This window comes from Tripterygium wilfordii, chromosome 17 (genome assembly GCF_013401445.1).
Source record: "Tripterygium wilfordii isolate XIE 37 chromosome 17, ASM1340144v1, whole genome shotgun sequence".
NCBI classification, from domain to species: Eukaryota; Viridiplantae; Streptophyta; class Magnoliopsida; order Celastrales; family Celastraceae; genus Tripterygium; species Tripterygium wilfordii.
The window spans coordinates 11,895,622-11,910,544 of NC_052248.1; the positions used below are offsets into that span (position 1 = coordinate 11,895,622).

The 14,923-nt window shown below is 39.2% G+C and overlaps 2 protein-coding genes, 2 long non-coding RNA genes, 1 other non-coding gene and 1 pseudogene across 6 annotated transcripts; 1 reads left to right on the forward strand and 5 right to left on the reverse strand.

Annotated features, from left to right (window-relative positions):
* Positions 1-153: 153 nt before the first annotated feature.
* On the reverse strand, positions 154-362 carry LOC119983243. The gene has a single exon (XR_005464590.1). It is a non-coding gene; the product is annotated as a small nucleolar RNA U3 (small nucleolar RNA).
* A 155-nt stretch (positions 363-517) lies between these two features.
* Positions 518-2,876, forward strand: LOC119981671 (annotated as a pseudogene).
* A 286-nt stretch (positions 2,877-3,162) lies between these two features.
* Positions 3,163-4,712, reverse strand: LOC119981672 (3-ketoacyl-CoA synthase 7). The gene has a single exon (XM_038824756.1). It carries the CDS (start codon positions 4,588-4,590, stop codon positions 3,196-3,198), a length of 1,395 nt encoding a protein of 464 aa, XP_038680684.1. The 5' UTR covers positions 4,591-4,712; the 3' UTR covers positions 3,163-3,195.
* Positions 4,713-5,087: 375 nt separating this feature from the next.
* On the reverse strand, positions 5,088-6,858 carry LOC119983067. Of its 2 annotated transcripts, none has more exons than XR_005464547.1 (4): positions 6,425-6,858; positions 6,063-6,169; positions 5,469-5,600; positions 5,088-5,253 (listed from the first exon to the last, which is right to left on the reverse strand). It is a non-coding gene; the product is annotated as an uncharacterized LOC119983067 (long non-coding RNA). The 2 variants fall into 2 exon arrangements; XR_005464546.1 differs by having other exon boundaries at positions 6,044-6,169.
* Positions 6,859-6,863: 5 nt separating this feature from the next.
* LOC119983066 lies at positions 6,864-9,990 on the reverse strand. The gene is made up of 4 exons (XR_005464545.1): positions 7,748-9,990; positions 7,548-7,674; positions 7,372-7,469; positions 6,864-7,217 (listed from the first exon to the last, which is right to left on the reverse strand). It is a non-coding gene; the product is annotated as an uncharacterized LOC119983066 (long non-coding RNA).
* Positions 9,991-10,805: 815 nt separating this feature from the next.
* Positions 10,806-14,055, reverse strand: LOC119983064 (receptor-like protein 2). The gene has a single exon (XM_038826722.1). It carries the CDS (start codon positions 13,503-13,505, stop codon positions 11,265-11,267), a length of 2,241 nt encoding a protein of 746 aa, XP_038682650.1. The 5' UTR covers positions 13,506-14,055; the 3' UTR covers positions 10,806-11,264.
* Between the last annotated feature and the right edge of the window lie 868 nt (positions 14,056-14,923).

A 14,923-nucleotide genomic window follows, 5' to 3' on the forward strand; every position in this document is an offset into this window, starting at 1 on the left:
CGCACGCACAACGAAGACGACAGACGAGAACGCGCCACGTGTACGCATGGGGACCTTCGTTGATGATCAACGAAAAGCAAGGGGGAGACAGCACTGGTCCGACACACTGAATGGCGATAGAAAATAAATTCAAAATTGTCAAAAAAATTGGGTAGTCTGTCAGACAACCGTGTGACCATCTCAGCCATTAGATGGCCAAGAACGATCATCTACTGCATCGACGACCAGAGGCCACGCTGCTGTTAATCACGCTCTGATCACACGGTCAGATTTCATCCACCAGACTTTAGTTCCTGTCTCCTTATAACTCAAGGACACAGATGTACGATCCTATAGAACAGATCCTGTTCAAGTAAGGTCGTGGCATGCGTCGTTCACAACGGTCATTATAAACTGCTTATTCTTTTCGTTTTTTTTCGATGTGGTATTTTGCGCCTGTCTTGTCATGTCTTGTCATTAAATCGACTATCACATCACGTGATCACTTCATGACTTGGCAGAGTAAGATGACCTTCTACTCGAAGGACTTGGCTGGGCTTCGACATTTGAAGAACGTAGTCAAGCCCATCTTGGCCCATTATGGGTACCGGAGTTCATGCCCAAAACCATCTTCGTCTACAAATTCTTCGTTAACCCGGAAGAGCGAGTTTGATGTTCGTACGATCAAGAAACAACTCCTTGGCTAGTCGTCGCTGGAGGCAAACCTCAGATTTTGATAACGATTCTAATCAGGGTTAGGAGGTAAACCCTAATTCTTGTTAAATTTCGAGTTGAATACAAAGCTTAGTATTTACTGTTGTAATTGCGGTGCAGAAGAAAGTCTTAGTTCAATTGGTAATGCACTGCAGAAATTAAATATTTGACTATTCAATTCATATGTCATTTTGGGTTTCTGTGAATGCAGTTCGATATCATCAATCCGATTGTGTATAATTTTGGTTTGAAGGATGATATTTGATTAGATGTGTACTTAATGTAGGATGTGAAGAAGTGATTTTTAACTGCAACAACTTATGTTTCTTCAGTATGGTCCAGAAACTATAGGAGCTCTGTTGCACCAGTGCTCTAAACTTAAGGCATTTCGCCATGGTTGTTCCCTTCATGCTGTTGCTTCGAAAACAGGATTAAGTTCCGATGTTATTGTCTCCAACCATATGCTTAACATTTATGCTAAGTGCGGGAATCTTGGGTATGCTCGACAATTGTTCGACAAAATGCCTGAAAGGAACTTGGTGTCTTGGTCAGCTATGATCTCTGGTTATGACCAGGTGGGGGAGCCACTATTGGCTCTTAACCTTTTTTCTAAAATGCAATTTGTGCCCAATGAGTACATATTTGCTAGTGCTATTAGTGCTTGTGCCAGTCTTTTGGCACTGGGGCAAGGACAACAAATTCATGCTCAGTCGTTGAAGTTTGGCTATGCATCGATTTCTTTTGTTTCCAACTCCCTCATTTCAATGTACATGAAATGTGGTCAGTGCAGCAATGCCCTATCACTCTATGATGAGGATTCTGAACTAAATTCAGTAACTTATAATGCCTTGATTACTGGGTTCTTAGATAACCAACAACCTGAAAAGGGATTTGAAGTGTTTCGACTTATGCTCCGACAAGGTCTTGTTCCAGATAGATTTACTTTTGCAGGATTGCTGGGTATTTGCACCAGTTTAGAGAATTTAGAGAGAGGATCAGCAATGCATTGCCAAACAATCAAGCTTAACCTACACTCCACCCCCCTTATTGGCAATTTGATAATAACAATGTATTCAAAATTCAATTTAGTAGAAGAAGTTCAAAAAGTCTTCAGATTGATAAAAGACAAAGATGTCATTTCGTGGAACACCTTTATAGCTGCTTGCTCCCATTGTAATCATCATGAAAGGGGTTTGACAGCTTTCAAAGAGATGTTAGTTGAGTCTTGTATAAGGCCTGATGATTATACATTCGCCAGTGCCCTTGCTACCTGTGCAGGGCTTGCCTCGATACGTCATGGCAAGCAAATTCATGGTCATCTAATGCGGCATTGGCCGAATCAAGATGTAGGAGTTGGCAATGCAATTGTTAACATGTATGCTAAATGTGGTTCCATTGGATATGCTTATGACGTGTTTTACAAGATGTCTCATCACAACCTTGTCTCGTGGAATACTATTATTGCTGGATTTGGAAATCACGGTCTTGGAAGGAGTGCCCTTGAGCTTTTTGAGCGGATGAAGGCAAAGGGGGTAATGCTAGATTCTGTTACATTTCTTGGACTTTTAACAGCTTGCAATCATGCAGGTCTGGTGGATGAGGGCCAGTTTTACATCAACTCCATGGAATCCGTTCATGGTATTGCTCCTGACATTGAGCATCTTTCTTGTCTGATTGACTTATTGGGACGGGCTGGGAGATTATATGAAAAGATTTCCTTTCGGGTATGATGTGGTGATTCTAGGGAGCTTGCTTTCTGCATGTCGTGTACATGGAGATGTTGTCATGGGTGAACGTTTGGCTAGACAGCTTCTGAAACTTCAGCCAGTATCTACATCACCTTATGTTTTATTGTCAAACTTGTATGCTTCAGACGACATCTGGGATGGTGTCACGGAGGCAAGGAAAATGTTGAAGGTTAGTGGATTGAAGAAGGAGCCTGGCCATAGTCTGATTGAAGTAAGTGGATTCTTTGAAAAATTCACGATTGGTGATTTTTCACATTCAAGAATCAAGGAGATAAAGGCCATTCTCAAAACTTTAAGTTGGGTTGTGATTGAAGATTATTTGAACCTTTTACTGCTCCCTGAACGGGACTTTGGGATTTTGCAGGCAGATTATAAAGCACCAAGTTGTAGACACAACGGATAATTACTTTTGCATTCTCTTTTTGCAATATTGATTTGTATAGTATTCCAGGGGAAATTTCCTGCAAGTTCAAGTGAGCAAGTACAGAACAATGTGTTGTCTTCAGATAGAGTTGTTTTCAGCAACAAATACATTCTTTTTGGGGAGGGAAATGTTATCAGGGTCTTTTATGAGGTCGTGTGGTGCTGTTGTGGAGCTTCAGGGAATGGTATTCCTTGATAAAGGGAACCTAAAATGATTGATGTATCGTAGTGCAGCTGTTGAGTTCGATGAATAACTGTGAACCATTGGATTCTTTATTAGTATATATTAATTGTTACGGATACATCTGCATATGTTTGCTTCTACTTGATTTCAATGGTCAGCCACACTTGGGATCTTAACAGGATACAAATGGATTCTGTCTGACCATACATTTCCTACATTTGAATGGAAGGATGATACGCATTTCCAAACTGCACTGTTACACTTGAAGCCACTGCCAAATGCAATTTGCCAGACCCGGTTTCCCTTTTTCACCCTTCCTTTTGCTTCCAGGTAAGAAAGCTCATACCAAATGGAAGAAGATGAAGTGTTGCCGAATCTGTATAATGTCATCCTTGAAGCTTCCCCATCTTCTTCGTGGAGCCTTAGATTCTCCTCCACAGCATCAATCACCGCCCTTCCTCCCGCATGTATGCAGAAATGCTCGAAAGCCTTTTTGAAGTTCGGCACATATTCTTTCTTGCTTGCTGAAGACCAAATTCCCCGGCGAATAAGTGACCAAACATATTGGATCTGTTCAGAGTATGGTAACACAAGTGGCCCTAGTTCAGTCATGTTTGTCCTCAGAGCTCTGGCTGCTACATGTAGAAGTGCCTTTGACAGTGACACTCCTACATTCCCATCTTGGTCCGCTTGTTCGATAACAGAGCAATGTGCTTGGTCATCGGATCCCAGGTGCGTTCGAATAAGGTGCTGGAGCTTGTATTTTGCTTTCTGCTTGTCTTGCTTTCTGTTTGATAGTATTATAGCAGCTCCACCCATGCGGAAAAGAGTGTTGGGGATGAGCATAGACTTAACAGTACCCCTATAACCATTGGGAGATATAGCTTCCATGCTGAGAACTAAAGCTAATGAGTTCTTATGAACTTTGAGAAGATCTTTCACCAAGCTTATCGACAAGATTCCAGCGCTGCATCCCATGCCGCTTAGACTGATACTCTTTATGTTGCTTCTGAATCCAAACCTGTTTATCACCATTGCTGTAATGGATGGAGTAGGACAGAAAATGCTACAGTTTGATACAAGAATATCAATGCTTTTAGGATTGATTTTGTGTTTTGAGAGAAGATGATCGACAACTGTGAATAGAATCTCTTCAGTCTCCTCCTGGCTTCGGTTCAAAGAACTAGCAGGCGGTATCTCATGCACCGAAATAGGCAAGCAAGATTCGCCTCCAACGCCTGATCTTTCCAAAACTTTCTCGATAAAATTGAGGGTTTCTTCACCAAATTGATTGCTATCATGGAAATGTTCCATGAAAGTGGAGAGCGGAGCTCGCAAGTGATCAGGTGGCAGATAACAGGTGAAATCGATGAGGTAAACAGTATTTGATATGAAAATAAAATACAAAACTGTGACAATCAAAGCTGTTGCAGCACAAATGTAGATAAAGGAGATTGGATCTTCAGTAATAGTAGAAGTTGTTGGAAGGGAGATATTGGTGATCATATCTGTTGCCATGGCTAAAAGCTTGGAATTGATCATACAACTGCTCTTTTGGTGGTTTGTTTATCATATATAGAACAGGAAGTCATGAAGATGTGAACAAATTTGATTAGAGGAATTTATTGGCACTAAAACTGCTTCTTTTCTCATTTTCTGTTTCCAAGTTGCCCATCTTTCTTCACATTGCAAATGGTTTGAGTTCCACAAGGAAAGACAACCTTATTAGGGCATTTTGTTTAGTCACAACATAAGCATGCACAACACCACAACTCCTTCAAGCTAGCATCCTTAGTTTTAAATTTAAAATTTTGAGCACTTGTTTTCAAATCTGTCGAGACTAAAAATTCTATCTCGGTCTAGCATAATCCAACCAAATGATTTATAAGCAAAACTCATCTCCTCTCGCATTGTAAACGTGTTTTCATGGACTTAAGTATAAGCCTAGAGCGGACAATTGCTTCAATGTGTTTGGATTTGATAATTTCAATAAAAACAACTGGAAACAAGATGCAGATGCGGTAATGATAACAGCAACACAAATCAAATCTTCATGAATCCTTACATATACAATAACTTGTAGCATTATATCCTTCTTTAACATTTTATTTATACAGAACAAGAACTGGTATTTGGTTGACTCCCTTTTGAGGAACTTTAGCAATCCCTTGTTACAAGTTGGTCACCTCGAACAACAGTTAAAACCTGCAGAAATTCCAGAGATCACCTGATTTTGTATGCCAAAATATACTCACAAGAAGAAAGAGAATGACAGTGGGAAAGTCCCTAGTTAATTTTCAGAAACAGTTTCCATAACGCGAGGACAGGCCTGTGATAACTTCCTAACAAAACCTGGTATATACGCCGAGTGCAAAAAGAGAGATACCATAAAGAAATGAATGAAATAAGGATTATCTAACCTCACTCAAAAAATCTGTGGCCTGAATCACTTTTCAGGCAAAGAAGAGCAGCTTGTGCCATATGATATACCACCTCAGTAATCTTGGATCCATGACCTCACTCAAGCAACCATTTTCTAAAAGTGGTAATGCCTATTACAACAGAGAGAGAGACCCTACTGCTTAGTTTAGTTAAGTTAAAGTATATATAGATAAACAAAATTAATTAGTACTTTGTACTTCATTTTTTGGTAGAAAGTACTATTTACTTCTCAGAGTTTGAAATACCAGGGATACTTAATTAAGCTTCAACTCTTTTTGAAAACAAGGTACTCTTATTCATTAAAACAAACTTTAAAAGTGAACCAAACAGGTTTTCCACTTCTCTCTCTGTTTTCTGGGAAAATGAAAACAGGAAGTGAGCGTACCAAAACATCGCTGTAGAAGTAATGTACTCTCAATTCTTTTTCAACATTCAGACTCAGTTTATAAAACATAAAAAGGTCTGATATAATAAACGGAAGTGCAAGAAGAAATTTTCGTTCAAGACAGATTGAAAAAAAACACTAATTTGTTAAGCTGCTTAATCTTCATACCCAGTATATGAGAGATTACCCTTGTTATGGTCTCAGAAAACACAATCACTCTTTCCCCTAATGAGCTCAAGGAGCAAGATCCCACAGGAATGTATATCCATAGAGAGGTATTTATCTTCCTCCAAGCTTCAACCATAAAATAACACAGCCATTAAGTATTCAGTAGTCTTCATGTTTGTGCAAGATATGATAAAATATCAAGGCAGATTTCTTACTCATCTGGTGTATCTTCGTTGGTGATAGCATCAATGCAAATAATTATCAAAATCAATGCAAAGGAATATTGTAGCTCAGAGATCCTTTTAAGCAAAAATTATGCCAGATTTGTAGCTACAGATTAGCTTCATGAGAAAGGCATACAAGATTTTTTTTTATGCTTACCATGGTACCACCACCATGAAAAATGGCAACATTAGAACACGACACAGTGAGCATCGCAATGGCTCCATCAACAAACTCCTCGTGAAGATATAGTAAACTTCCACCTATTTCGAGAGCTATATACCACCTAGGTTCCCCTGGCATGTTCTTAGCAGCATCATCACCTGTGAACTCAATTAGAAGCTCAGTTTTAAGTTTGTTACCCAAACAAGGACATGTACATATATTAAGTCACACGCAATGCAAAATTATATATATATTTTTTTTCCAATAGCAGAAGATGTTGCTTATATTGAAATTGGATTTCAATGATACCCATACAAGTGTAGTCAAAGAGCAGAAACAGAGAAGTGCCATTGCAGCAGTACCCAACAAGGTTCATGATATCGCGATGTCATAACCTGGAAAGGATCTTGAGAATTGACCAGAAGGTTTCATTACCATTAAATCATATGATTCTTGAATAAAACTCTCTTCAAAAAAGCCTTTTGTTATATTTCTCAAGTTCAGTTTGAGTAAATACTCGAGGAAAGCCACTTCTCCATGACAGAGGATTCCAGCATGGACTTCGAGGACGCACTGATTTGTGTAGATTCCTGAACTTCAGTATTGGAATCTTCATTTTTCTTGAAGATTACTGCAACCAGCCTCCTAATTTCTTCTCGAATTTCGTGGGGACGGTTCAATCTTCCGAGCTTTTGATGACAGCCAGGTTGCAATGTCTTTTCCTTTCATTACTGCAATGTTGCATCCTACATGCCCATATATGACTAACTTGTACCTCTTCAAGTGACTGCAAACCAACAAAATAAATTTTTTCTTGAATTTTGAATCTGCTTAGCGAAGTATTGTGCATAAGATTTTGATTTCATCTACTTTAATCCTTACTGTTCTCATAGAGAGTTAGAGACTCCAATCACGTATATCCTAACGAATGGCAAACACACCTGTCTAAAACAATCCAGCGCGGATTAGATCTTTGAGCTTGTTCAACTGTGATTTTATCTGGACAAAATCCAGCAGCAAGTTTAACTTCTAACTTCACCTGCACAAAATAATCACAAGTTTGTATATAATTTACTCTATACATCCATTGCAGACATAATAAAATGGAGCAACCAACCTCATTCTTTATGCACTGTCTGTAGAAGGGCTAGAGGTTACTCTGGTACTGTTCTTTATTTCTCTCATTTCCTTCCCGAGCTATTTCGGCCTCACTTCACCTTGTCCTGGAAACTCCAATCTGTCCCCTGCAAAACACAAGCTCTCTTAGTCACAACAACGAACACAAGTTAATATATATGTGTCCAAAACGTATCTTACATATTCAGCAATACTAATTCCCATAATTAGTGGAAAGCAAGAATTTTTCCTTCCAATCTCACATGCTTCAGAGCCCAATCAACTGCATCCACGCTACCTTTACTCCTGTTTGCATCAATCACAAATATCACACTCTCTCTGACTATACTGGACACCCATTTTTCTATCTAGAGATTGATGTTGTTCTTGAGACTAAATGGTGATAAAGAGAATGGTTTGAATTGCATCCTAGGTACGTAATCTCTTTCATCTGAGTTTGCCATTGACGACTGTAACAAGGTGGACTTGTTTTAGTTATTCTCGTTGCCTATAATTAAAGGGGAATGAGAGAGCATGGTTTCATTTGTATAAGCACCAAACACTTCATTGCTAAAAGCCTACAACTGCAATTCTTTGGCTTGTCGATGCAGTGCAGTGGAGGAAAGTCCCATGTCACTACTAGGGTTTGATGGGTCCTCTGTCCCTGCATACACAATTCACAGAGAGGAGTAATCTTCTTCATCAGGTTAGTCACATGCATTTCAAGATGGTGATTTGGTGAATTCTCAATCCGAAAAAGGATGATGGAGAGATTTTGTTTTCATGTGTTCGTGTCGTGTGATATTGGCTTCCAGGCCTGAAAATGTGGTGGCGACACTGAAGTTTCTCCTATCCCCGACCGACCAGTGTCTAGGGCATCTCGCTGGCATAAACAGCTTAAGCTTTGCCTTAAGAATTGTAGCTTTAGGCTTCTGCGCTGACCCGCATCATGGAAGCATTAACCACGCATATAAGGTCTTCCAACACATCCCAAACCTCACCATTTGCATATGCAACAACATGATCTAAGCTTTTTCCCTAAGAAATCAACTCACAAACTCTATTCTTGTATACTTAAACATGTTACAAAATGGCATGTACCCTGACAATTATACTTTGCCTTATTTGTTGAAGATCTGTGCGAGACTACAAACTTATTGTGTGGGAGAATCAGTACATTAGCATGTCTTGAAATTGGGCTTCGTGTTTTATTTTTTGTGGGTAATTCTTTTATCATCATGCACTGTGGGTTTAACAAAATGAGGCATGCACGGTACGTGTTTGATGAAATTCTGAGGTTAAGTGCTGTGTCGTGGACAATTATGATCTCTGGATATGCAAAAGAGGGTGATGTCGACAATGCAATTCTTTGATGTGGCACCAGTTAAGGATAGAGGGATATGGGGAGCCATAGTCTCTGGATATGTGCCAAATAATTGTCTCAAGGAGGGTTTGTATATGTTCCGTTTGATGATGCAATCAACTGATATAAAGCCCGATGAGGCCATGTCTGATGGTATGTCACAAAGAGATGCTATTTGCTGGAACGCAATGATTTCTGGGATGGCAATGCATGAAGATGGAGAGAGTGCACCCAAGTTGTTTTAGGAGATGTAGGACGCTGATGATATCTCATTCATTGCCCTTCTTTCTGCCCGTAGTTATTCTGGCATGGTCTCTGAGGGTTTAAAGGTATTAGATAGAATGTGCAATGTATATAGTATCCAACCTAACCATGGGTGTTTACGGTTTAGTCAACCTGCTTTCCACAACTGGGCATTTCAGCAAAAGAAATAATTATACGAATACCTGATTCAAGCTACCCTTCAGAGGAAGCAGTGGCATGGAGAATGTTGCTGAGGGCATCCTGAGACCATGGACAAATGCAGTTATCTGAGGCTGCTGCTGAGAGACTCGTGAAGTTACAAAGCCATAGCGAGGCTTATACTATGCTTGCAAACCTATATGCAGCTGCTGGGAAATATGATGATGTTGAAAGATTAAGGAAGGTGATGAAAGCAAAGGAGTGGACAAGGCACGGGGTTGCAGCTCAGTTTCATTCAATGGAATGGTCCATGAGTTTATTGCAGGTGAGAAAACCCATTTTGGTTTTGTCCATGACTTTTATGCCTAATGTTTATTAATCTTGATGAATTTTTGGTGCCTAAAAAAAAACTTTTATTGTCTCAACATTGCCTTAAAATAATATAGAGAAGTGGAAGCATGCATATGTTGAGGTGAATCAAAACTTTGTCATGAAGAAAATTGGTCTAAGACAAGCGGTCTTGAAACAATTAGTTGTCTACTGGGGAAATGAGGGGTAAGCCCTTGGGATCTGAGGCTGGGGATTAATATTGTTACTTGTTAGCCTAATGATTTCACATTGTTATGTTCTTCCTTGGTTGCTTTGATGTTTCTGATGTGTACCCCAAAATAAGGAAGGCTTGGTGACTTTCTCTTACAATCGAAGGTTCGGAGATAATATTATTAGTTGAGGGAAAGAATTTTCTCGGAGAATATCCACTATGCAGAAAGCTTCTTAGTTCCCAACGGGGAAGGATATCCTTTCCCTGAAGGCACAAAATGCTGTTTCTCTAATTGTGGTTCAGAAACTAGCTTTGCTGTAGCAACATCATCCAGTTACTGAAGAGAGGTCTCGTCAAAGGAATGCCATTAGTGCTTTAAACATCTAAAGAGGAGAAAAATGTGGGCACACAAGCCACAGCATGAGGAAGAAGATATCAGGTTTCTTGCCTTTTGATAAGCCAAAGAGAGTTGTGGGTTTAATTGATCAAGTATGTACTTTTTTACTGGTCCTATATTATTCCTCTGGTCTGATGCTTCTACCTTCAATTGTTTTAGAATAGACTTTGTTAGCAAGACTCAGGAATATCGTTTTTGATAACCTCCTTTGCCTCAATAACTCCTTTTGTTTTGTTTTTTGTTTTTTTTTCCAATTTTCAAATGGCTCACAACATTTGGTTTCTGTCTTTCTGACAATGACATTATTTAAACATCTTGATCATATGATATGATCAGCACAAACGTATGGGGGAGGGAGAGGAGAGAAGAAAATTGAGATCAATGTATTGAATTGAAGTAGAGACTTCGTCTTATTTTTCTGTCATATTGGAGCAATGGGGTTTTATGTACAGAAGAAATTGTAAAGAATTGTGTTTAGTTAATTGATTGCATAGCTTAAAGTTTTTTTAAAACCTTTTTCTTTCATTTTTGAAGGTTGATTTTCCTGATCAAGGATGCTTTTAAAACCTTCTATCATTGCTAAAGGAGGAAATACAGCTTTTTGTGTAGCAAAGTAGCTTTCTGTTGGAGTTTAGTAGCTCAATAGAGAATAGGAATGTGCCCAAGACATTAAAGGCAGTATATGAATGCATCTCCTATGGTAGGGTGGATAGGTTGCGCTTCGGATACTAAATAAATTGAGGACTACATAATGGTTTTGCAGCTAATTGAATAACAAACGAAGCCTTTTTCTTCATAAAGACAGCTCTACAATTCAAAAGACAACAAGAAAGTACAAGAAAAGGCAAAAAAGATGAAGGGCGTTCAGAACAATGGCATTAACTTCTGCTAAAAATCTAGATTTTCATCTGAATTCCGAGAGCCCTAACTTACTCTAGTCTTGTCAGTAGTTCCCTTGCATTACATTTCATTTCCCTCTGTTATGAACAGACCGTGGAATGACGAAATCAAACAGCTAGCCGAAGGAAGACAAATCACTTCTTCTGCTAATTCTAGGCATTTGGATCTTACAACGTGACAGGAATTTTAGCCTGTGGATAGGGAACAGTAATCCACCAGCAGATCCAACAATAAACCCAAAGACAAGTCCAGCAATGAGTCCCAAAACAAGTGTGTTCTTGGAGCACTTTTCAGGAACAATGGGATGTTCATTTTCTGGTTGGTAAGTGCAAGGGCGATTTACAACTGGACCACACAACCCTGGATTACCTTCAAAACTGGAGCTGGGGAAAGTATCAAATTGACCTCCTGATGGTATGGATCCTTGAAGATCATTGCTTGCAACATTGAATGAGGACAAGAAGGTGAGACTTATAAGTGATGTTGGAATTTCACCTGATAGAAGGTTTCCAGAGAGGTCCAACTTCTCCATGTTAGTGAGCTTGGACATTTCCTCTGGGATGATACCGGAGAAGTTGTTATTACTGAGATCCAGCACATGAAGACGCTTCAACTGACTGATCTCAATGGGAATATCACCACTAAGACTGTTGCTTCTGAGGTAGATGGCTGGTGGAAAATGGGAAAGTTGATTATATTGTTGATTAGACTTAGTAGTGACCATGACAAAGACAGGCAATTCTAAGTAACTCCTGTCAATGCTGTCTTCTTCTCCCCCTACAGCTGTCAGGGCTTGCAGTTCAGCAAGTTCCTTGGGAAATCCACCCCACATGAAGTTACCGGAAAAGTCTATGTAGAAAAGGCTTGGCAGGCTCTTTAACCAACTAGGAATTGCACCTGTGATTTGGTTGACAGAAAGATCCAAAACCTGTAGCTTCTTAAGCTTTGCCAGCCAAGCTGGCAGTCGACCAGTGAGTTGGCAGCCACCCAAAGCCAAAATCTGTAGATTTTGGAACCCATTTGTGAATCCTATGCTGTCGTCATCGGGAAACGCTTCATTTTCAAAATTCTTGGTGAGTATAACAACAGAAAGTTTCCTGCAAAGCATCAATATCTTGATGGCACTACTTATATTAGTCAAGCTGTTGTTTGAAAGTGAAATGAAAGACAGGGATTGCAGAGCATGTGTTTCAGGAGGGATTTGTCCACCTAGCTTGTTGCCGGCAAGCCTAACAGTGATCAGAGACTTGCATGTGAAGAGACTGACTGGTAAGTTACCACTAAATTTATTGTTTCCAAGGTCTATTGTCTGAAGATTAGTGAGTGTGGAGAAATCGAACGTCGTGAGATCTCCACCTAATTGGTTGACTCTCAAATTCAGTACAATGAGATTGGTGCAGTTCATGAGGGAAGCAGGCAAGGAACCGCTGAAATTATTGATATGGAGCAGAAAATGCTCCAATTTGGATAGCTTACCAACATCTTTGGGGATTAAACCAGACAGTTGGTTAGAATATAGTTCAAGAGTTCTAAGGTTGACAAGGTTGATTATGGCCTCACCAATTGATCCAGAAATGTAATTGACAGGTAAAGAGAGTTGCATAAGTTCTACAGCACTGTAAATATCATTGGGAATTGGTCCTGAGAGACTGTTGAAACCTACACGCAAAACTTGTAGTTTTGAACATTTCCCAAGAGTGGGAGGTATTTGGCCACTAATATCGTTGTAAGAGAAATCTAGGATCCTGATAGACCTTGATGAATTATTGCACATAGAGGTAGGAATGGGGCCTGAAAAGGTATTGTTGCTGGCATTAAAACGAATCAAATTTTCAGCTATTTGAAAGAAGGAAGATGGTATTACCCCTTCGAAGTAATTGCTGGATACATCTATGCTCTTGATATGGCTGGATCTCAAAAAGGGTTGTAGAACCCCAGAGAGATTGTTATAGCTTAAATCAAGAGTTTCGAGTTGATGCAGGGATGAAAAGAATCCTTGCGGAAGAGGTCCGCTGAGGTGATTGTGGGAAAGGTTGAGGTGAGTTAGGTGCTCGAGGTCTGCAAAAGTTATAGGGATGGCTCCCCTTATGCCTCTGGAGGGTAACCGTAGAGTGGAAACTCTATTGTTTCTATCACAATGGACACCTTCCCAGAGGCAGCAGTCTGTGGAAGAAGACCAATTCAACGCAGGGGAAGCTGATACATTGAGGGAAAGCGAAAATAGTGAGTCATGATCGAGTTGGTTGCAGGCATGACTAAGAGTGTAAAAGCCAAATAGTAGTAAGAACACTGGAACCATGATCAACTCAGGCATGGCATATGGTTTAGATATCAACCCGCCAAAACACTCTGACATTTATCCAAACAGATGAAGATTCCCTAGCTAGTTAAAGACTGATATCTACTCCGTTTGACCTGAGTTTTCTGAATTGTATAATATGTTTTAACTTTTACGCCATTGATATTATGTGGATTTTTTTCAAGATGGTGATCACTGATCATCAAGGACATAGAGTTTTTGGCCATTGGTATTATGTGGATTTTTTCCAAGATGGTGATTGATGATCAAAGGACATGGAATTTTAATAGGCCAGTGGTATTATGTGGATTTTTTTTTCCAAGATGGTGATTGATGATCAAAGGACATGGAATTTGAATGATGACTATTATCATTACATATTCACTCATTTTTTGTCTATGGTTTCCTACCCACTTGAGATTTTCTCACACCCTCAATACAATTCTTTACTTTTTTAGCTATCTGATAAAGTTTTGCTATATTCTTATGTTGGACGGTTACTTGTAGCATCCCTGAAGTGAAAAGGGAATCCATGAACTAGCTGTCTAAATCCTCTGATACTCATTGGTTATTTATAGTTGTTCTGGATGAAGTTTGAGTTTTTTGCCATCTGCCCTGTTTTATTATATTATCCTCTATACATTTATATTTTCAAAAGCTCTTGCTAGTGCTCTTATTGATCTCTTCATCAACTAATAAATTAACATCACTTGCATGGAATTCTATGAATTATTTGAGTTGTTTACTTTTGAGGCCTCTGGTATTGTCTGACTCGTTCCAAGATGATCATTGATGACCAAAGCACTTGGAATCTAAATTATGACTACATCATTAAATATTTCTTCATGCCTGTTGGAGTTGTGATTCTCTGCTCAAGATTCCACATGGAGAATTTACAAGATATGTGAATGGTTTATAAAGCATTGGATGAACTTAGTCTCTTTAGTCATTGCTTTTGACAAATGGGCTTTCATCCAATGCAAAATGAACCCAATGTTAGTTCCATTAATGTGGGCTCCCCCAAATATCCATAAAAATGTTAACAATGGCCTTCTCTGTGGTTTCCTATCTAATTGAGTTTTATTTGCATCCTCCTAATGGTGAATGCTGTTACATCTATAGCTTTCTGATGGGTTTGTATATTCTTTTGTTGGAAGTTTCATTTCAGTATCACTGAAATGCTTGTTTCAACTGTGACCTATACTTGGAAAAAATAGCTGATCAATGTATTAGTAGATGCTCTATGGCTTTTTTAATGGTCTGGATGAGCTTTGGCTTATTGCCATCTGTTCTCTTAATTTATTTATTATGGAATAATTTCAATATTGCTCAAATACATATCTGAATCTGACATATGGAATCTTATACAGATGGGATCGATCTGTTTTAACTTTGACTGAAGCAAGCAAGTGTTGACTTCATTTTCATTGTCAAAGCACATGGAAAGGCAACAATGTGTGGAAATCAGCCGCTGT

Excerpts from the sequence above, each read along its gene's own strand:
- LOC119983064 (XM_038826722.1), bottom strand. The coding sequence starts at position 13,505 with ATGTCAGAGTGTTTTGGCGGGTTGATATCTAAACCATATGCCATGCCT.
- LOC119981672 (XM_038824756.1), bottom strand. The coding sequence starts at position 4,590 with ATGATCAATTCCAAGCTTTTAGCCATGGCAACAGATATGATCACCAAT.